General features: G+C 40.8%; 1 protein-coding gene across 2 annotated transcripts in view; it reads right to left on the bottom strand.

The window, feature by feature from the left end:
- Mamld1 (mastermind like domain containing 1) overlaps nucleotides 1-22,045 on the bottom strand; it is a 109,920-nt gene that overhangs the window by 9,076 nt on the left and 78,799 nt on the right. The window contains exon 4 of one of the 2 annotated variants that reach the window (XM_090326179.1): nucleotides 1,718-1,961. The exons of the other annotated variant lie outside the window; for it this stretch is intronic. Coding sequence (XP_090182305.1) covers nucleotides 1,718-1,961 — 244 coding nt within the window. The remainder of the gene's footprint in view (nucleotides 1-1,717; nucleotides 1,962-22,045) is intronic. 2 annotated transcript variants of the gene reach the window in all.

Below are 22,045 nucleotides of genomic sequence, written 5' to 3'. Positions count from 1 at the left end.
TCAGGGGGAAATGTGGAATGTGTCTCCCATGGCTGTTAGGGACAGTGTTGGCTTTTGAGGTCTTTCCTAACTCTTCTGGACAAATGGGGCTGCCATGGAGAGCCTCACAAAATAAGTGCCATCCAAAGCAAATGAGTGAGCCTCAAGCATGCTATTCCTTTTCCCTCCTTTGGCTGTCATCCTCTGGGCCTCTGGCTGTGTATGCTTCTCTGCCTCCTCCTCAGGCTCAGTCCCTTCAGGCTGGCTGGTGTCAGCATGGTTTGCTTTAAATGCTGGGAATAATCCTGTGCCAGAGGAAACCCGTGTCTGTCTTCTTCCTCAAAGGGCTTGGATGTTGCATCTCATGCTGACTCACAGGCTACAGGGACAAGGTATTGACAAGGGAGCATTCAGCAAAGGCACAAGCCTCCTAGGTGGGACCACTTTCCAAAGTTCCTAGCAAAACCCACCCACTGCGCCTGCCCTTGGCACTGGCCCAGGCAGGATAGAGAGAGCATGAGGTGGAGGATCAGAACTCTCTAAGTACACTAGATGGGAGCTTTGCCATTGTGGCTTCCAAGCCATGGGAAGGGCCGGGCATAGCAGGATGGAAGCCGTGACATCCTGAGTGGATGTCTCCATCCGTTTTGCTAATTCTGTTTCCCTGGCAGCTTGGGGCTGGACAAGACTCTTCTGGTTTCAGCTGAGGAGAGAACAGCTGAGGAGTGGTGTGACTCGGAGGGAGAGAGAAATCAATAGCCCTTGAATGGAAAGCACTGCTTGTTCTTCCAAGCCAGGGCAGAGGCAGGATAAAAAGAACAAGGCTGTATGTATCAAAGCAGAATTTCCATTAAAGGCCAGGATCCCGGGAGGCCCTTTCAGTTTGATGACCATCTTCTGATCACTATCACTTAGCAAGTGCTCATTTCTCCAGTTTTCTGTACAGATAGGGCAGGGCAGACATCCTGGGCACATTGATATTTCATGCAGTAGAACAACAACTTTGTGTTCCAAATGCAAGTCTCTGCCAAGGCTGGTATGTAGCCATTATCTTGTTCTCCTGGCCCCTAATGTGACTCTGTGGGGGCATGCCATGCCATTCTTTCTAGACTCTAGAATCCAGAAGCTGCTACAAATGCACAGTCACCGTGCTCAGACTCAGTTCCCTTTACCTTGGCCATCCTAGACTGCCATTCATCCAGTGGGGCAATGCAGTGTCCCACTTTGAGGGTGTAGGGGGTCAAAGAATACTACAGGGTGTGAGAGTCCTGGCTGATTATCGATTGGGAAGGCAATTCCAGAGTATGTACTAGGTATCACTCAGGTAGGCCTTGTGTGGAGGCATTCAGAACTAGGCTTCCGGTGTAGCTACAGGGCGAGGCAGGCAAGTATGTAGTGTCAGAAGGTGTATGGCAGAAGGAGATAGAATAACAGTGCCCTGAGCAATCCACTATTCATTTCCCTGGAGATGAGGCCAAAGTGCCTGGAGGACAACTCTTCTTGCTTGGGTTGTTCACTTGCTTGAGAATGCTAAGGAGCAAGTATCGTATACCAGGGCCATACTAGGGAATCCTGGCAGGTGTCCAGAGCTTGGATGGCTTGCAAAGAGCTTGCCTTTGGAGCTGTCACCTCCTGAGCTCCTCCCAACAACTCTGTAAGGCAGGCGGGCAGGCTGAGCAGGAGACCATGCCCCAGTTGACAGATGAGGAAAAGCGAGGCTCAGGGAGAAATGACTTACCTGCAGCGTCGCAGCTAGGAAGTAGAGGAGCAGGCACCTGCCTCCAGGCCTTCGGATCCCAGCCGCCCCAGGGCGCTGCCTCTGAGGTGCTGTACGAGGAGGTGACTCGGGCCAGCTCATGAGCAAAGGAGCTGCCGGGCAGGAAGGACTCACTCCCCAGAGCCTGGCGGGATGGGGGCTGTCGCCCGAGGCTGACCTGGGGGGGCCTGGCTTCCCCAAGCTTGCAGGATTTGTCTACATGAGTCTACAACAACCGATTGAACAATCCATCAGCTGCTTGGCCATGAAATGATTTGGACTGATTTTTCTCACTGCCCTGACCACCTAGTTGGGATGTCTACATGTTGTGGTTATACATATCAACTGGTTTAGGGGTGCAAAACTAAATAGCTTGGTGGTCTTAGCTTGCCTTAGCTCATGGACACCTTCAAGAAGCAATGAAAAGCTATTTCCTCTCTCCTTTGAAAATGCCCATAGTACTGCCCTCTTCCCAATGCCCCAACAATTTATCTATATAACATGAGGGGATTGGAGGAGGACCTCATGCCCATGAGTGGGTTTCATGTGATGAACCCCTTGCCTTAAGCAATCGGTCTCGATGACAATGGGAATAAAGTTAAGTCAGATGGCTGGTTCTTTGGCAATGACTTTGACCGACTTTGATTCCTCCCCTCTTGATCCCTCCCCCATGTTGCTACTCCCACCGCATCAGAATACACGATTTCAACTTGATTTGTATGCACGAGTGTGCCAACATGCTGAAGGACCTGTAAAACCAAATGGTGAGCACAAAGAGAAGCGCTTGACCCTACCAGACCTTAAGGTTTCAGCGCTTGTGTGGGTGAGAGCTCCCTTTCCACTGTGTTTTACAACACAGGAATTTTGCCAGTATTGAGCATATTGAATGTGTGACCCAATTCTTTCAGCCAAGGCAATTAAAATAACCTATACTTGATATCCGTGTCAGGAAGAGCTTGGAAACTGAAATGCACTGTCAATATGAAGCAGTGTTATCAAAAATGCCCTGTAAGAAGGAATTATTTTTTTCTACATGAAAACTATACCTTGTGCTCTTAATACCTGAGCTGCGAGACTGAGCCACTGTGTTGCTTCAACATCCCAGTACACGGGATCTAATCATGCCCCCAAGTCTAACTTGAACACTTGGATTCCATCTGACTCATTGCCTGCCATAAACACTAAACACTGGTTACTGGGCAAGTCTTTCTAATGGTAGATGTATGGATACATTATTTGAAATAGCAGTAAGAGCTGCCACCTCTGAATTCATTCAACACTTACTATGCTCCAGGGACTATTCCAAGGGCTTTAACTATTTGGTCTCCATCAATCCTTCTAAATGGCTATCTGTGAAGGCTACTGTAAGTCCTTACTTTACATACGAAAGTATTTAGGCCCAGAGAGGTTACCTAAGTTGTCCAAAGTCACACAGCTAGTTTGTAGTAGAGCAAGATGCAGACCTAGGCTACATTTCATTTGTCACAGTGAATATGTGTATGTGTGCTCCCTAACTTGCCACATAGAAATCACCCTTTCAAGTGAAAAAAAAAACAACAAAAACCAACAACTGTTCATGTGGCACAAGAAATGCACAAGTGAGGTATTACGAGGGAGGAGCAAGACACATTATAAGGAACAAATTATAGATATATAAAAATGGGAATTAAGAAGACAACCCAACTATCTGCAAAGTTTAGAGATGAAACTAGCCCAGCCCAACCCAAAGCAAAGTAGGTAAGCCCCTGCAAACCCAAGAGATTCTTTGCTATTTTGATGGTTTGGGGAGATCCTGGGGAGGCTCCTTACTCCAGAGCCACACTCACTGGCACCTATAGCTTCCTTTCATCAAGGTCCCAATTGTCCTTGAAGCAAGGTCATCTGTGTGAGACAGGAGTAGAAATTCTTTATGCCTATACCCTTAGATCTTGGCTACTTCTAAACACTATCACTTATAAAACCAGCCTAGAATTAAAAATTACAATATGCAAATATTACTGGGGTTCTGATGACATTCTTGCTCTGCGATGATTCATTCTAAAAGCAATGAATGAATGTTTTCTTTGCAGAGAATGAAAGCATTTTAAAGCTTTTCCCCAGCAATCCTTAGTAGCTTCATATGACTTGTAAGATTCTAGTGACAGGTCAGTATGAGCACCTGCAGAATTGCAGATAATTCATGGAAATACCCAGCATATATTTTCTATGTGCTTAACTGGTTATTTGAAATTGGATAGGGAAGGGGGGAAATCAAGATAAGCAGGGGGTGGGAGGAGGGAAATGGGGACCATGTCATGAGAAAGGGTATCAATGTTTGCGAAGTTATGCACCTTCTGTCTGGTGAATATAATGTAACCCTTCTATTAATCCCAATAAATGTATTAAAAAAGATGCCCCACAGTGTGGGCAGCCCAAACTAAATAGCACAATCAAGAGTAGACCTGGAGCTACTTAGTCAAGTGGTGAAAAGTGCCTATTCACTAGGCATTTTGAAGAGTGATGTTATCCAAGACCTAGAAAAGGAGGGGATGCCATCCTATAGGTATGCTTTCCACAGATTTCCACTATGCTACGATTCCTCTACAAGTTACCATTCCTAGTGACTTTTTCTTTGGGACACACATGATAAGCACTGTCTGTTCCTAATTAAAGGAAAGAAAGAAACACATGGTAATTGGTAATAAAGTGCCTAGTAAGGGTAAAGATCAAATGTGATCTCTTTCATGATGCCAAGTGGCTCAAGTGCACATGGTAAGTAAATGGCAGAGGTGGAAGGCGAACTTGAGATTGACTTAAGAAGTCCGGGTTTTTAATAGCCAAAACTAAAGCAACATTTTATGAAAGCAATGACCAAAATGTAACCCTTACACTTATACACTTATACACTCCTACTCCCCAATCTCTTCTGTCAGCCCAAGCTCCCTCAGCATCTCCTTGGTTATAGACCCTGGAAGTCCAAAAGAACCATCCAAATGACAGGGAGGACATGACAAATTTAATGCATATGCCTAATTCATTCAACCCAAAGCCTAATGACAACTACAGTGAGGGTTCATAGTTTGTTTTTATGATCAAATCCCACAAGGAAAGTAAGACCAGGAAAGGACATAACAGCACCCTAATTTATGAAGCAAAAATATAGATAGTGATGTTGTCTTCTAGTTGGTCTCAGCTAACTGAGAGTCTGGGGCTCAAGTGGGCCAGGGAATTGGAAGCCAAGTTACAGAACCTAGTGAGAATCCATCTCAATAAAGTAGACACATAAGGCTGACTAGTTGAACCACAAGGCAGCACAGGAGAAAGCTGAAAAGCCACTTGTTCTATAGAGTAGAATGTCTCTCAGGTTCAGTAACAAGAACCTCTTATTTTCTTTGAAGCTGGAATGTGAAACAGAATGGTTTGTCCAATGTGAGGAGGATTGGAAGCTGTTGAAGAAGGAGATGGGTGCATCTCTTCCCTGATTGTACATCCCTACGAATCTGCTTCCTGTCTACTCTGACAGTGACTTTACGCCTTAGCTGACCAAGTTCCATTCTGCCTTCGATAGATACTGTTGTCTGCATCAGCTGACCACCCATCATCCATGGAGATGTCCACAGTGACCTACACCTAGGACCGTGCCAATGCACAAACCGTAATGTAGTCCACTCCTCGTGCCCCTCCCCTTCTGCAGGTCTAGAACAAGGTCCAAAACCCAGCCCACTTCTCCAATAGCGGTCAGTTTACCTGTTTCCAGATTCTTGAGCATTTAGGCACTGTGTTCCCTAGGAGGAAAGCTGGGAGTTGATGATGACTATGGAAGCTAGATTTGCTTTCTTTTGGGAATGCTCAGCCTATGACTTCCCTTATATATCTGAGTTCTAGATGGCACTCCAGTTTTCCCAACAAACTTAGTACATGTTTAAGAGTTCATTAGAAAGTGGTGAAGATAACTAGAAAAAAGGGTCGCTGTTTTACTCTGGGTCATGGTTAGCTTCATGAGGACAGGGGACTGTAATTAGGAAGGGTACGCAAGGATCTACTTGGTCATCAGTATTCTATTTCTCTACCTGGCTGGGGATTATATGGGTTTTCTTTTTTGTCTTTGCTTACCCTGTACATATAGATCTTCTACACTTTTCTATATTGATATTATGTTTCACAGCCAAGGAGTATATATTGTATGGAATATATACTTCTATATAGAAAAAAGAAACTTCTTCATTCCAACATGTTAGCAAGCGTTGTCTTTATTTATACAGTTGTATTTATATATTTTCTTCTCCCTTGACATTTTTGTTTTCAGTATTTCCTAAGTGTACTATGAAAAATGATAGAATATATTCAAAAAAGACAAATGCACTCAGGAAATTGAAACAAATAAAGGCCAACACAAAATGAAGTGAACCATCTGTGGGAGTCTGTGTAGAATATAAACACCCACCAACATTGGTGATGCATGTGGTCTAACTAGGATGTGCTCAAAGCTCCTCAAAGATAGGGTTATTTTCGAGTTGGCTCTTAGAAATCAGGAAAACTGTTATTTCTAAGAAGTGAGAGGGGTACCTTTGGGGCTTCTAAGGCATTTGAACATTTCATTTCTTTCCTTGTTGGAATTCGGACCAATTGTGTCTCATGCTGCAAATCACAATTCTTTCTGGAGCTGCTCCAGGTCCAGGGGGTTGAAGGTCAAGGCATCAAGCTCTAGCTCAGCATACTCTCAGCAGGACATTGAGAACTTGCTGGCGCAGGCTCTCTGAGACCTTATCAGGAATTCTACCTTTCAGCAGGGCATGGGACATGAGGTCTAACTTCTTTCTGCTGGGCTGTTTTGCTCTTCCTCCACTCTCATGGTCACCTATGTCCTCAAGTCCCTCTCTGCCTTACTATCATCTGTCTTCTTGCCAGCAAAAGTCTCAGCTTCTGATTTCTCCATGGGATACACCTATCTGCCTAACACTTTGATAATGTAAGGGCATATGAAGGTTACCTTATCAGGTCACTGTTTTCTAAAGATGAAGTCCCATGCTTTGATTCAGATCACTAAGCGACTTAAAGACAGAGGCTGAGAGTCAAAAGACTTACAGACCCATAGGGAGTTTCTTTTGCCATTGATTTGTAGCTCAGGAATGTTACCCTCTGAGAAACACTGGCTCATACCAAGTCGTGTGGGATGTATCCTAAAAGTCTATATGATTAAATGTTCGTCCTCAGCTTGACACTATTGGGAGTAGTTAAGAGGTGGGGCACAGTGGAGTTTGTTAGGTCATCGATCACATGCCCTGAAAGGAGAATAGGACACTGGTCTCTTCCTTTCTCTTTTTCACATCTGGTCTCGCGCTGAAAGGGCCTCCTTCAGCGTGAACTTTACGCTTCCACAGACTCAAATCAGGCATGGACAGATGCCTCTAAAATTGTGACTTGAAATAAACCTTCTTGGGCCAGGAATGTGGCCTAGTGGTAGAGTGCTTGCCTAGCATGCCTCAAGACTCAGATTTGATTCCTCAGTCCCACATACATAGAAAAAAACCAGAAGTGGTGCTGAGGCTCAAGTGGTAGAGCTCTAGCCTTGAGAAAGCCCAAGGACAGTGCTCAGGCTCTGAGTTCAAGGCCCAGGACTGGCAAAAAATCCCTTTCCTTTCAAGGTAATTTATCACAGATATTTGTTTCAGTAATAGAAATTTGATTAATACAGTGGGGACACCATGGCCCCACATCAGAACATTCTAGAAGTCAGCGCTCCTCATTCCTCACTTCTACTAGAGGGCACCATATTTCACCCAATTTACCCCCAAGACAGTCATTTCCCCTGGTCTAAAATCCAGGAAAGTGGAAGAGAAAGGTAGGGCTAGGATTCACATCTTTGGTGGATAGCCTAGTAAAGAGAGAGAGAACCAGTTGAAAAGCAAAGATCCATGAGGGAGATGAAAAGGAAATGTGCCATTCAGAGTTGGATTCTTTCAACCCTCCTAGTTTCTCACTAAGAGCAAAGAACTAAGGCGACTACATATCGGAGTTTAATGGGAAGGCTGGTGTTAGGAAAGCTACTGCATGTCTGCCTCCACCCCAGCTATGCTCCTACTCACCCTCCGTGCCTCACTTTTGGGTGGACTTCTTCACACTGGGGTTTAAAAAGGAGAGAAGATGCTTTTGGAGATTCACATTTGTAATAGGGGAGCAGAACAGATGAGGTGAGGGGCCCGTGAAGAAGGGATAGTAGCCCAACGCCCTATTTCTTTCTTTGTGGTCCCAGTACAAAAGTTCTGCGATCCCTTTCAGGATCATGTATGCTCTCCTCCACTCTTCTCAATGACGAGAGTAGCTGGGCATTTGCAATACAACATCCCTAATCTTGACTGTGAATATTCTCAGATGCCCGGTAATGGCCCCATGATGCACAATTGGAGGGAGATTGGCTAAGCAGTCCTCTAAGAATTTCCTGTGAGATACCGACGTCTAAGCAGAGAAAGGGGATTGATTTTCTGTCTCCTGGACCTACCACATCTCATTCTCTTTGATTCTGTTTCCTTCGCCTTGTCCCATCAGGAACTGAAAGGGCCTTTTGTATGTCATGCTCTGTCAGACACCAAGCCAGTTTGATACCAAGCTTCTCCACGGGCTAACAGCCCCATTCCTCTCTTCTCCCCACCACTGTCTACTTCTACCTTCCTGACATTTGGCCTCTAGTTTCCCTGCTGATGCTTATTTCTTTACAGTTCTCCAGTTCTTCCACATATATTTTAAGTTATTAGCATATCTAAATATGTACTTAGCCTATATTACCAAGCAAACAGCCTGGCTCTGAGAGTTGTCACACAATGGCACAGAAGAAAGGGCTTTTCTAATAGAGAAGATGGAGGAAACACCCATATTATGCCATGTAGCCTATCTAATTGGCTTTATATTAGGTGATGTGAGAACTATAATAATCAAGTTAATCCTGCACTGCCAATTAATGAGGGGAACACTGAAGTGTGCTGGAAAATATCAAAGAAGTGAAAGATGTATCTAGGCTTACCTTCTCCATGTACTTTGTACCTCTGGAGATTCAGGCAAATGCTGTAACCTTTCTAAACATCAATTTTCATGCAGAAAATAGGGACAAGAGAGTCCACTTCATGTTTGTCTGCTTTGTTTCAAGGGGCAAGGTATCCCAAGCCAGCCTATGTAATCTAGGCGAACCTGAGTTCATGCTCTTCCTGCCTTTACTTCCATAGTCTGAGATTCAATTTGGATTTTACTATGAGCCGTGTGAATAATAGCCGATCCTATTTCCCCTTTTATATCTGTTGAGAATAGTATGTATTTCTATTGCTCATTATTCTGCTACTCCAGTATAATTTGATGATTGATTTTCGTAGGCTGGACCAGCTTCGCATCCTTGCATAAGTCCCAATTGGTCATGCTATTTAATATTTGTTATATATTGCTTGATTCATCTTATTACTATTTTCTTGAAGATTTTTGTATATACATGTATATATTCCTAAGTGGTAATGATCTACTATCTCCTTTTAGGACCACATTTTCCCCAGCTATCAATACATGTAATTGAACTAAATCTCCAAAGTCTTTTTTCAGCATTCATATTCTCTGATTCTATGATATCAAGACATTTAAGAAAGAAAATGGATAAAACTAAGACTCCTAGTGTAGGAATTAAGAGACCAAATATTCAATTTTCTTATTTCTTATATAACTTTAGTATTTCCATTCTGTGCCCTCTAAGACCTGATAATCTTTAGATACTTAGTATGGAAACAAACATACAGGATTTTATTTTTTTTCCCAGAACGCAAGTCAGAGGAAGAATAAAACCAACAAATTAAAGAGTGGGGAAAGTACAATCCAATCATTTGGTGGAAAATCAACAAAGAAGCACACTCAGAGTGCAAACTAATGCAGCATACCTTGGCTTTGCTTTCCAAAGTAGTTAAGTCCACACCCCCAAACTCTGTTCCTATAGCTGTCTAGTGCCTGCAAGGGAATCAGGAAATGGTCTTTCTAGCCATAATTATCAAATGAAGAATGTGGTAGCCATGTTAGTGGCTGCTCAGATCTCCTACCATGGTGAACATAATTGACTGATAGCCTCAAGCTGCTACTCCCTTGAAACTGTCCATGCAGTAGAATTGGTTATATTCTTAAAAAATGACTAGAAATGGGTAGATGTTCAAATAATGAACACCGATTCTTGTGAGGTATAGGATTCCTTTAATGGGTGAACTTGACTCACAGACTCTTTACTGGTCTAGATGAACTTGTCCTGTAACTGTACTTCTGCTCCCCCTTTTTAATCCACTCTTCCTTTATCCCTCTAATCATTTTCTACCTTCTGTTGCATTTCTTTGCTTATTGTTTGTGGGCATTTTTCTTACCTAGCTCTTAAGTTTCTAATCCCATAATAGTATGTACCATTTGGCAGACCTAAACAAAAATAAAGAAGCACTTGGTTAACTAGCTTTATTTCTGCCAAAACACAGAAGGAAAGATTTTCTTTTCAACTTTTTATAAGGCAATATATTGTAGCATTCCATGCCAGTGAATGCTATGGTTGAAATGCGTTTATCTTCTCCACCCAGATTCACATATTGAAATCAAATTCTGGTCTAGGCAGAACAAAATTCTCCAATGATCTCTGTTTACTGAAACACAACGTGGGAGACATCTACACACGAACAAAATTACTTTCATCAAGAGCTAAGGAAAACTTTTGGAAAACCACATTGTGTACTTTTCTATAACGAAGTGCAGAGATGACACATTGAAGAAAGCAGAAAGGAAATAAGTTGCCTGTGTCTCCTTTGCCCAGTTCCAAGCAAGCTATCATGGAGACAGGTACCTCTTGCTTAGGGGAGTGAGAATTAAGTCCAGGCCTTAGACTTGAAACCCAATGCCAAATCTTTCAAAGTGAAACCCAGTATTTGGCAAAGCCCAGGATGCATATTACCCACAACCTGTCACGGCAGACTAAACTGTGGGAATTTCATTAAGCCAGGTAGCTGACTACCTCCAAAGTCTCTCCTCCAACCTTGGGTGGCAGAATGGGGAACAAGATTCCTTCTGATGGAGAATCCTGATAGAGGATATGAAAGTTAGCCTAGAAATTTGTCTTGGAGCCTACTGCCAATGCTATCAGGCTGAGAGTAAGCATCCAGTAGAAACTGAAGGCCCTGTATACAAGCAAGAACTCATAGATGGAGATTGCTATGAACATGCATTGGTATGAGAAACTAGAGTTTTAGTCTGCATCATTTCCTGTCTTAGTGCAGATCTGGAAAACGTATACCTTCTTGCGGAGACTCTGTAGACTCCAGTGGCTGAGACTTGGGTATGAGCAGCTTAGTGCCAGTCTTGGTGTTCAAGTGCTGTCTTTACCACTCACACCGTGACCTTGTGCAGTACACTTATTGCCAGTCTTCACAGATAGGTCTCTCAAACTTTCCTGACACTGGTCATAGAACATATACCTCAGCAGGATGGATTCAAAAACAGCCGAGGGATGGGCCCTGGGTATGCCCAGAAAGATACACTTCCTTGCTGCTGTTGAAGCTCAGATCTGAGCTACGTTAGTATAAGCCTAAGTGGCCAAATATATTCCAGTCTTAAGCAAAAGAAGAACACGGCTCAAGATTCCATTCACTAGAAGTAGGACCAAGTGAATACATTTTTTTGACCTCCAGCTTTGTGCTAGGCTTGTGAAACCTAACATTGGGAAGATAATAAAGTCTCTCATTCCAAGACTTACCTATATACAGAGCTTTTGGAGTAGTTCTAGCACCATGGGGAAGATACATTTGGCCCTATTTGTCAGATGAGTATTTTAGGTAGCATCACCTCTGGGTATCTTCATCCATCTTTGGATATGGGTCCATGTGAACAGAAGACAGTCCATAGCAGTGGAGGTATTGGTCCTACACTAGCATGGTGATGGTGTTCATGAGTTGTGGACTCAGAGTGTGACACAAGTGAGTGGTTTTGATGGCCATGGATATGACATAGTAGCTTGGGGTTAGTACATTCACAGGAATTCTTTCCAGAATCATGAAGAATCTTGTAGCATCTGATGAGATGCTAGGAACCACCTCTTGTTTCCATATCCTAGACTACTTTTCTAGATCTGGGTTTGAACTGTCCTGAGTCAGTAAAATAGCAATAATACATGTATAAAAGACACCCAGCAAATCTAGATGTGTGCTAAAATAATGGAAGCAACTATAGCCTTAGAAAAAAAGATGAGATTTTTTTTTTTTAGAATTTCTGGAAAGACGGGCACGAATAAAGCAAGATCAGGAAGCCTAGTATCAATATTCAATCCTTCAACATCCAGAGGATGCTACATACCACAAGCAAGAAGAATTTTCAGGAACATAAAACTTCACCTAATACTCAAAATGTCATCAACCACCAGGAGATAATCACTTTGAGGGAATGTGCAGAGACCTTAACATGACTGATTTAAGAAAACTCAATGAGCTTGAAAACACAGAAAAATGTTTCAATAGTCTAAAAGAACCTTTAACAAAAAATGGAAGCAATAAAAAATAAATACAAATTCAAAGACTAAAAATATTCTGAGAAAAATTAAAGTAATACATCAGTAGCAAGCTACATCAAACAATAATTGGTGAGCGTCAAGACAGCTGATTTGGAAATAGTTAGAGGAGAAAAATGAACGAAGAATGGAGATTTTAAATCAAAAACTTGAGGTAGTATTGTTATTAATAATATTGCTACATGGCTCAGGCTGCGATTGAACTTGCAATCCTTCTGCTTTCACCTGCTGAGATTACGAGTGTGTAACACTGCCCCTGTCTGACAGTATATAAAGAAAGCAAATGCTTGAATTATTGAAGCCCAATAAGTACTTGAGAGGTAGCAAAAAAGCTAGAGGCTTAATCAAAGAAATAATATCAGAAAAACAAATAGATAGCAGAATGAAAGACCATTCAAATTTGAAAAGATAGTCCTTACATATGGAAAACTCTAAAGACCCCATCAAACTACTTAACCTAACAAAGCTAGCAATGTTGCAGAATATAAAATAATCATACAACTGAATAGCATTGCTATATTGCAATCACAAATTATCCAAAATAGAAATCAAGAAGGAAATCTTATTTACAATAGCTACAAAAAGAACAAGCATGGGCATAAATGTAACCAAAGTGGCAAATGATCTATGTATGAAAATTTAAAAGTATGGATGGAAGAAATTTGAAGAGAACCCAAAATAAGAAACACATCTTGTATTCATGGCTCGAAAATATGAAAATTGTAACACTGTCTATACTATCCACAGATTCATCTTGAGCAAAAAGAACAAAGCAGGAGTTATTCTACTATCTGAGTACAAAATCTAGTATAAACCTATAGTGATCAAAACAGCATGGTATTGAAATAAAGCATAGATACCCAGACAAATGGAACAGAATTGAGATCCTAGAACTAAATTTACATATCTTCAGCCAGGTGATTTTCAAAAGTTTTAAGAATATTAGAGAAATGATACTTTTTGGAAAACTGGGTATCTACATGCAGAAGAGTGAGATCTGACCCCTATGTCTAATCAGCTATAATTCAAAACAGATTAGACTAAATATAAGGCATAAAGCTATGAACTACAAGAAGAAAACAGAGACAATGCTTTAGAACATTCAGATCTGAAGGACATAACCTTAAAATCAGGGGGAACAAAGTCAAATTTGGGCAAAAGAAGATAGTCAACAGAATGCTGACAACCTACAGTATGCTGGAAAATATTTTGCAATGTACTCATCTGACAAGGAATCGAACTACAAAAATGTAAGAATGAATTAAAAGAAAACAAAAATCAATATATGATAACTATATATCCATGTTTATTGCTCAATTCATAATAACCACATTGTGAAAGTGACCTTAGTATCCAACAACCTAGGAAAATCTTCCTTACACATATATACATATACAGCAATATTAGTCATAAAGAAAAATGAAATGATGTCATTTGCAGAAAAACAGATGGAAATGGAGATCATCAGGTTGAATGAGGTAAGCCAAGGTCCAAAAAAAATCAAAGTAAACCAGGGTCTGTTGAGAGTGGTCAGGGTCAACACAGAGCGCAAATATGGTGAAGTACTTTATATGCATAATAAATTTGTGGAAATATGACAATAAAATTCCCATTGTACAACTAGTATATATTAACCAAAATATTTACTTGTAAAAAATCCAACTATTACATAAATTTTGTCAGTCTGTAAAATCTAGACCTAATACATGCATGTATATGTATGTACACACATGTATATATACACATATGCACACATACACATATGCATATACACATAAGGTGATTGTAATGATGGATCTATTTGAGGGTACAAGGAGAAGGAGAGAGAAAAGGGATGAATAATATTGAAATATATTGTGGCTATATTTTATAATGGCATAAGGAAGCTGAATGAAAGCTGTTAAAAATAGGCTAGGGAGAGGGAGGAAAAAGAGCAATGGGGGTGATTAATGTTACTAAAATATAATGCATGCATATGTGAAATACCACAGTGAAACTCTTGTAAAACAGCAGGAAAGCCAAGTGGGCTGCTGGAAGGCAGACACAAGTGGGACAGTGAAAGAAGGTGAATATGATGCAAGTATTTTATAAGCATGTATGGAAATCAAATGTTGAAAATAATTGGAGGAGGAGTAGTATTATAGCCAGAGATGGGAGGGGCGAGCTTGATAGTGTTGCATTCGAATACCAGAATGTCACAATGAATTTCCTTGCACAAGTAATTGATAATGGAAGAATTTTCAAAACAGCCGGGTTCAGTGGCTCATGCCTGTAATCCTAGCTATTTAGGAGGCTGAGATCTGAAGATTGCGGTTCAAAGCCAGCCCCGGCCCTAAAGAACGTCAGACTCTAATCTCTAATTAATCACTAGAAAACGGGAAATAGGGCTGTGGCTCAAGGGGTAGGGCGTTGCCTTGAGCCGAAGAGCTCGGGGACAGCTCCCAGGCCCAGAGTTCAAGCCCCATGACCTATAAAAAAATTGAAAACTATCTAGAGGACTTTTTTTGTTTATTGTTTTGCCAGTCCTGGGCTTGAGCTCAGGGCCTGAGCATTGTCATGAGCTTTCTCAAGGCTAGAACTCTACCACTTGGGCCTCAGCACCACTTCCAGCTTTTTTTCCTATGTATGTGGTACTGAGGAATCGAGCCCTGGTCTTTGTGCATGCTAGGCAATCTACCACTAGGCCATACTCCCGCCCCACTAGAGGACATTTTTTTTTGCCAGTCCTGGGCTTGGGCTCAGGGCCTGAGCACTGTCCCTGGATTTTTCTCAAGGTTAGGGCTCTACCACTTGAGCCACAGCACCACTTCTGGCTTTTTGCTATGTATGTGGTACCGAGGAGTTGAACCCGGGTCTTTGTGCATGCTAGGCAAGCACTCTACCACTAAGCCAAACTCCCGGCCCACTAGAGTACATTTTTAAAGGAAAAATATAAAAGAATAAGAAACCCAAAAGCCAAACAAAAAATAGCCTGATAAATGGGCAATACATCTACATAGACATTTCTCAAAAGAAGATATACAAACTCAAAAAATGATCTAGCTTACTAATCATCATAGAATCATAGAAATGCAAATAATGCGAATGAAAACCATGATCAGATATCATTCCACTTCTGATTATACACAGAAAGGAAATACAGTGAGTCTGTTGAAGAGCCATTTGCATGCTTATGTTTATTACAAGACTATTCACAATAAAAATAACCTAGGTATCCATCAGCAGACTATTGGACAAAGAAAATGTGGTGTGTATATATATGATCTGTTGGTTACAATGTGGATGGAACTGGAAATCATTATGTTAGATGAAGGAAGATAGGCACAGAAAGACAAGTAACTACAGCATGATTTTACTCACAGGTAGAAATTTCCTATAATAGAAGTTGTGACTGGAATGGTGGTTACTAGAGGCCATGGCAGATAGACAAAGGAAGGAAGGGGAAGGAAGGATTGAGAAAGGTTGATCAATGGGTACTACGCTATGGTTAAGAGCATGAAGTTCTGGTGTGCTTATTGCATAGAAGGCTAACTAAATGAAAATAAGGTACTGTATTTTCAAAAAGTTAGATGAAACATGTTTGTTAAACATGTCATTTGAAATATGATGTCAAAATCATTGTTAATAAATTCTTTAATAAAAATAAATAAATTTTAAAAAAGTTAGATGAAACAAAAGGTTGGAAAGTTTTGTCATAAGGAAATGATGTTCCAAAAGTACATCTGTTTAACCTAAATATTATGTAATGGACACATGCATCAAAGCATCATATGCACAATAGTGATGTTTTTAATCTATCAGTTAAATATACTTTAAGTTATTTTCACAAAGAATAAGTGCCTGGATGAGAGGCATCAGGCAATGTTCTGTCCCTTCACCCAGTGAAGGCACAATAAAAAAAGGCACACATATGAGGAATCTTCTGGGATCTTGAGCTTGGCTTTCTCAATCTCCAGAACTGCAATAATACATTTTGGTTTCTTAGAAGCCACCCAAATTTTGGCATTCTGTTATAGTAATCCGTAAGATAAGATAAACTCACCTGTCTCCTCTCTTAAGCTCTTGGCTCTCAGCTCAGTGAGTTAATTTCTGCCTATTTTGGTTCCTATGGATTTCATAGGCTAGATATCTTTTCTTGCCATTCTTTTTCCTCACTTCAGCTATGAACAAGTTGTTTGAAAACAAACAACACCAACAACAAAAAAAACCACATGCAAATTACAAGACTATCCAGAAAGTCCATTCTGTCAGCTAGAGTGAGTTTAGTTGAGCTTTCTGACTATGTCCATGTGACCAGGTACATGTTACAGAGATGATTCTTGTCTCTCAGTACACTACAGTCACTTTTTCATAAAAGCTTTGCAAACCAATAAGAGGGAGTTTCATGGCTTTGCTTTGTTGATATTTCATGGCTCTGTTTCGAAGGAAGAAAGATTAGCTCTGGGAATTAAAAGGCAGACACAAACATGAAGTACCACTACATATAGCAAAACAACCTTTTTGGGTATGTGAATATCCAAGAAGAATATGATCCATTAGCTATGTTAGGGACCATGTTCATTTCAACATATGGAGGATTATGGACTTTATTATCTACTTTCTCCAAAGAAATTATTTTAATCATTTGATTTCATTTGACTTAATTATAAAATTATATTTAACAGCAGAGAATTACAGCAGTAGTAACTGGTAAAGAGTGTAACAAGTTCCTGTCTTGTTTTTATATTTGAACCTATCTGCATATATATTCATCATACACAATTCATGAGCCTAGATTGTGAGTCAGAAGTTAGGTGGCTCAGGCAGTTACTTGGGGCCAGTCACTTCAAAGTCTTACCTGAGTCTTGTCTCGAGAATACACCTATGGGTTCTGTGGATAATCCTGCTCTGTGGGCATTCTGGGAACTGGAGAAGTCTCTGTTGCGTTCACTCAACTGCCTATCTACAAATTGTAGCATGGGGGAGCAGTGAGCTAGGGACTTAGGGGTTGTTGTTGCCAGTCCTGGGCTTGAACTCAGGGCCTGAGCACTGTCCTTGGACTTTCTCATGGCTAGAGCTCTACCACTTGAGCCTCAGCGCCACTTCTGGCTTTTTTCTATGTATGTAGTACTGAGGAATCGAAGCCTGGTCTTCGTGCATGCTAGGCAATCCCTCTACCACTAGGCTGAACTCTCAGCTCCCAGTGTTTTGCATGGCTGTGGAAAACTAAAAATGATGGCTACAGAAGCACATCCTGTTGGTACCCTATCCAATACGCAGCTTTCTTCCTGTTACTACCTAGCTTCATTTTTCTACATGTGACTTTCACTTATCTTGAGTTGCTTGGGGAACCTGGTTCCATCCAGTGTTCTAGAGATGAGACACTTAGCTACCAATCAATTTATGCCAATAAATCTGAGATCTTGGGGCTTCTGTGGATAAACAAAAGATTCCTTGATGTTCTGACAGTTTCTGTAAGTAATTCTGTCATTCTCAAAGAAGGGGAGAAGGAGGGAGGCAGAGAAGGAAGCTAGTAGACCTTGACATGGTGGCAGTTATCATGTGCCCACAAGGGGGAGCAAGCTACAGGATGACATCTGTGCTACTAAGCCCAGCAGACACTAGGAAAAAGACAGCGTCTTTGAGGACACTCTTCAAGTGTTGATTCAAACCTCTTCAAGTGTTGATTCAAACCAATCCCCCAAGTCAACCCAATTGTTACACTTTCACTTTCAGGAGTCAGTGAAGTCCTCTTAAAGTTTAAGATAGTAGGAACTGGTTTGTCTGCTCCTGGCAAATGAATATTCTAGTAAAAGTTTCAGCTGAGCTACTCAGACCTCAGAGTATGAGTTTAAAACACCCCATCTCTAATGATGAAGTTCAGAGTCTGTTGAACCCTGCTTAGCCTTGAGTCATATTTCTTTATCTATACACCAGTTCACTTAAAGAGAAATGTATCACACGTGAACTGTCCAACACACTTCAGCAAACCTTCCAGTGTAGATCAAATATCATAAGGCTCTTCATTCAGATCTCAAGTGTGGTACTCAAGCTCTTAAATACACATTAGCTCACTGGAATACACATTTTAAAAGCAATAGTCTGGCTTAACAACATTAAAAATTTCTGGATCATATTCAATTCTGATGCAAACGTGAATATGTACTTTGTGGGTTTCAGTGAAGAAAATAATTGATGATCCAAACTGGAATTCATCTATAGAAAATAAGTAGTGCTAGCTCCTAAAAGCAATTATTGGAACCAAGCTCCTGAATTTTTAAATCCCTTGAAAAGTCCAAGAACAGACCAGAAAGTCAAAATTTGATTTCAGAGATAATAACTAAAACAAATCCTTAAAAGCCTGTAAAAGGTGTTGGTCAGGAGGATTCCAGTGGCTCTGGAGACAGTCAAAAGGCTTCGCTTTCTTTCTCTTTCTCTGTCCTTACATCCAACATTATATTTAACACTTGATGTACTAGGAGGTAGGAAGTAGACACAAATGAAGAATAAGGTTACAGAGAAATGCTTTGCAATTTGTGCATGTGGAAGAGAGTTAGGAGGTAGAAGTAGCATGTACAGTAAGCTTAGGCAGGGCAAATGAGGGATGTGGCTACAACCATAGCTAAGTGAAAAGTAGGGTGTGGCAAGAACAAAAGCACGTTTCTGTCTTCCACACTGGGCCAAACGTACCTGGAGCACTTTGGTCTGTCTAATAGAGCCTGAGCCACCCATTAGGTCTCATATTAATCCCTGTGATCAGTTCTACGGTAAGCGTAAGCAGAGAGAACAACAAATGATTGAGGGTAGAGCTTCAGTTGTCTTCAGATCTGCTGGGGTGGGGCTCTTAAGCCATGTGTGCGAGGGAATAATGGACTAGCATGTTGATCAACCTCCGCTTGGGTCAAAAGTGGGCCACAGAAAGCGATTCTAAAATCTACACTGAGTGTTGATTAAGCTCTGACAAGTCACAAGTAGATGTATTTATTTTCTTGTAGCAGGGACTTGGTGGAGCTCATAAATTCCTAAGGCCATTATTTCAAAAGCTTACTAAAATACGTTTTATCAACAGATGAGTTCCTGGTTTCAAGCTTTTCTTTTGTATTGCACGATAACTGTCAAGTTTAGAAAAGCAGCACTTTCCAGCAGCAGCTGAAGAAAGAAGCAGAACAGTTCTGTATAATTCTGGATTAGGTACGGAATCAATATGGCTCAGGCTATTGCCAAAACTTGCGTTTTAACCCCATTCTGATCCTTTGATGTGTATCAGCCTCAAAATATAGCAATTAACAAAGTCATAAAGGAAATCGAGAGACCTCTTTAGGTAAGGGGAAGGAGAAGGATGTAATTGATACATAATTGTCTCCTAAAGAAGACATTTCCAAATTAAAAGTCAATAAAGCAAATAAACTAGCAACAGAGCTGTCAAAATGATGAAAACAAAATAAAATCCAAAGAGATAATTAAGACAAGGAATATAGAATGTATGCTCGGAAACTAGTAAACTTATTATTTGTCCAATCAATGGGGAAAACTTGCTATAGTTCAGATGTTCAATATCTATCTCTCAAAGGCAGCGTGTTAAGAATTGAGTATGCCTGGCGCGGTGGCTCACACCTGTAATTCTAGCTACTCAGGAGGCCGATATCTGAGGATCACTGTTCAAAGCCAACCTGGGCATGAAAGTCTGTAACACCCGATGTCCAATTAACCAACAAAAAGCCAGAAGCAGAGCTGTAGCTCAAGCGTAGAGCTCTGACCTTGAGCAAAAAGGCTGAGAAAAAGTACCCAGGCCCTAAAATCAAACCTTAGGGCTGGCACACACACACACACACACACACACACACACACACACACACACACACACACAGAACAAATAGTGGTGAACACATTGTGTAGAAATGAAGACCACTCACTGCTCACAGAACTGACCATGACTGGTTTATGTTAGGAAAATTAGTGTCACCCAACTTAGAAAAAGCAATAAAATGAAGTGGCCTGAATTTCTAAGCTAGCTTTCTTTTGGGCTTTTCTTATCATGTGTGGCTGTCACTGTGGTATGTGAAATGGCAGCCAGAAGTCTTGTTTTGTCCTTATAAATCGCATTAAATGATGATAACAACCATGGCAGCAATAACAACAGAACAAGCAGTGCAAATTACCACTGTAAGCATAAAACTGTGTATTTGTTGGAAGTTGTAGAAATACATGTATTCAGACATTGCACGAGTGCTGCATAACTACAAGCAAGCAATGCGAATAACGTGAATGGACTAGAAAAATGCATTGCAGGCAGCGAGCTTGCAGGCAGAGGCAATGTTCTCCCCTCTGCCTAATTTGAGAAAATATAAGTTCATTAGGCTTCAAAGCCTTGAAGAGTGAACATATCTTCCAACAATTACCATCCATAATTAAAACAGACTCAATGACTTGTCATTGGGCAAAACCTAGCAGATGCACCTTTCTTCCTGGTGCATTTTTGCATCTTGTTTAATCAAAGGCCCTTCAGCTCCTCTAGATAAGATACCTTCCTGTGGCTGAGGAATTTATGAACAAGTGTGGTGACAGACAAAACAAACATAATCAAAGTATACTTCCCCAAACCCTGAAAAGCAGAAACAGAAGGGCATGAATGGGGGCACAGTGACCAGATAGTAGATCTTCCAAAAATCATCTGGGCATTGGTGCCCAGGCTCTTGCTTTCTATCTTGTATGCCAATGCCAAGGCGCAGCACTTTCTCCAGAGCAATAGTTTGCACAGAAAGCCAGTCCAATATGGTAGCATTATTCTGTTGATTTCTATATCACTCCGTAAACTGTCACCCACCCTGGGCTTTCCAGACTTGCACATGCAATGGAGAGCTAATGAAGTAAGTGACCTTTCTTATTCTATTCAAAATCAGATAACATCTGTCTCTACTTACTTCTTTGTCCTTTCCTACCTTTAATGGTCTCTTCCTCCACCCCACCCCACTGTCCATAGGTAATTTCCCCAAAGTCAAATTTACATGAACGTTATTTCTAAACACCAGTTGTACCCAGTAATTCTGTCTTCATGTGTTTAACCTCACTAACACATGGCCATAAGGAGTGGACATGAAGTGATTTCTGTTACTTCCTAAAAAGGAAAGTGGGTTGCTCAGCTTGCTGTCATTTTCCTATTTCAGATTCATAATATTGAAGAAGAAAATGCTACTCCTGATTCTTGGAGGATTCGCAAGTAGTCTTTCTACTAAAAATGAACTATACAACTTGTAGGTGGGAATGGGAGGAAAAAACTGGGAGATGATGAAGGAAAGGGTGATATTGTCCCAAAAGAAATGTACTCTTTACCTGACTTATGTAACTGTAAACCTTTCGTGCATCATTTTTATAATAAAATGAAAAAAACACTAAGAAAAAGAAAACAAAAAACTGTAGTCTTTCATTTTCTTGTTTTTTTTTCCCCAATGAAATCTACAGTCATGTGACCCTTAAGGATGTAGACACTTGGAGAAATGTTAATTGTTTAATAATTTGTTTTTCTGTACTAGACATGGAATCCAAGACCTTTTGCATGCTAAGCAAGCACTCAAGCTTTTGAATTATAGCACAGCCCTTTCACTTTGTATTTTGTTTATGAAATAGGGTCTTACTAACTGGACACTGATAGTTTTCATCTTGGACACCTCCTTCCTCTACATCCTAAGTTGCTGAGATTATAGATAGGCCTGTTCCATCATGACCAGCCTACAGTAAATGTTTTTTTTAAGTAGGAGTACACTCTAGAGCAAAGGTCAAAGTAATATATGAATAAATAT

This window comes from Megascapheus bottae, chromosome X (assembly GCF_031878675.1).
Source record: "Megascapheus bottae isolate mThoBot1 chromosome X, mThoBot2.hap1, whole genome shotgun sequence".
NCBI classification, from domain to species: Eukaryota; Metazoa; Chordata; class Mammalia; order Rodentia; family Geomyidae; genus Megascapheus; species Megascapheus bottae.
The sequence above is the reverse complement of the archived record's forward strand: the minus strand, read 5'-3'. Positions and strand labels throughout refer to the sequence as shown.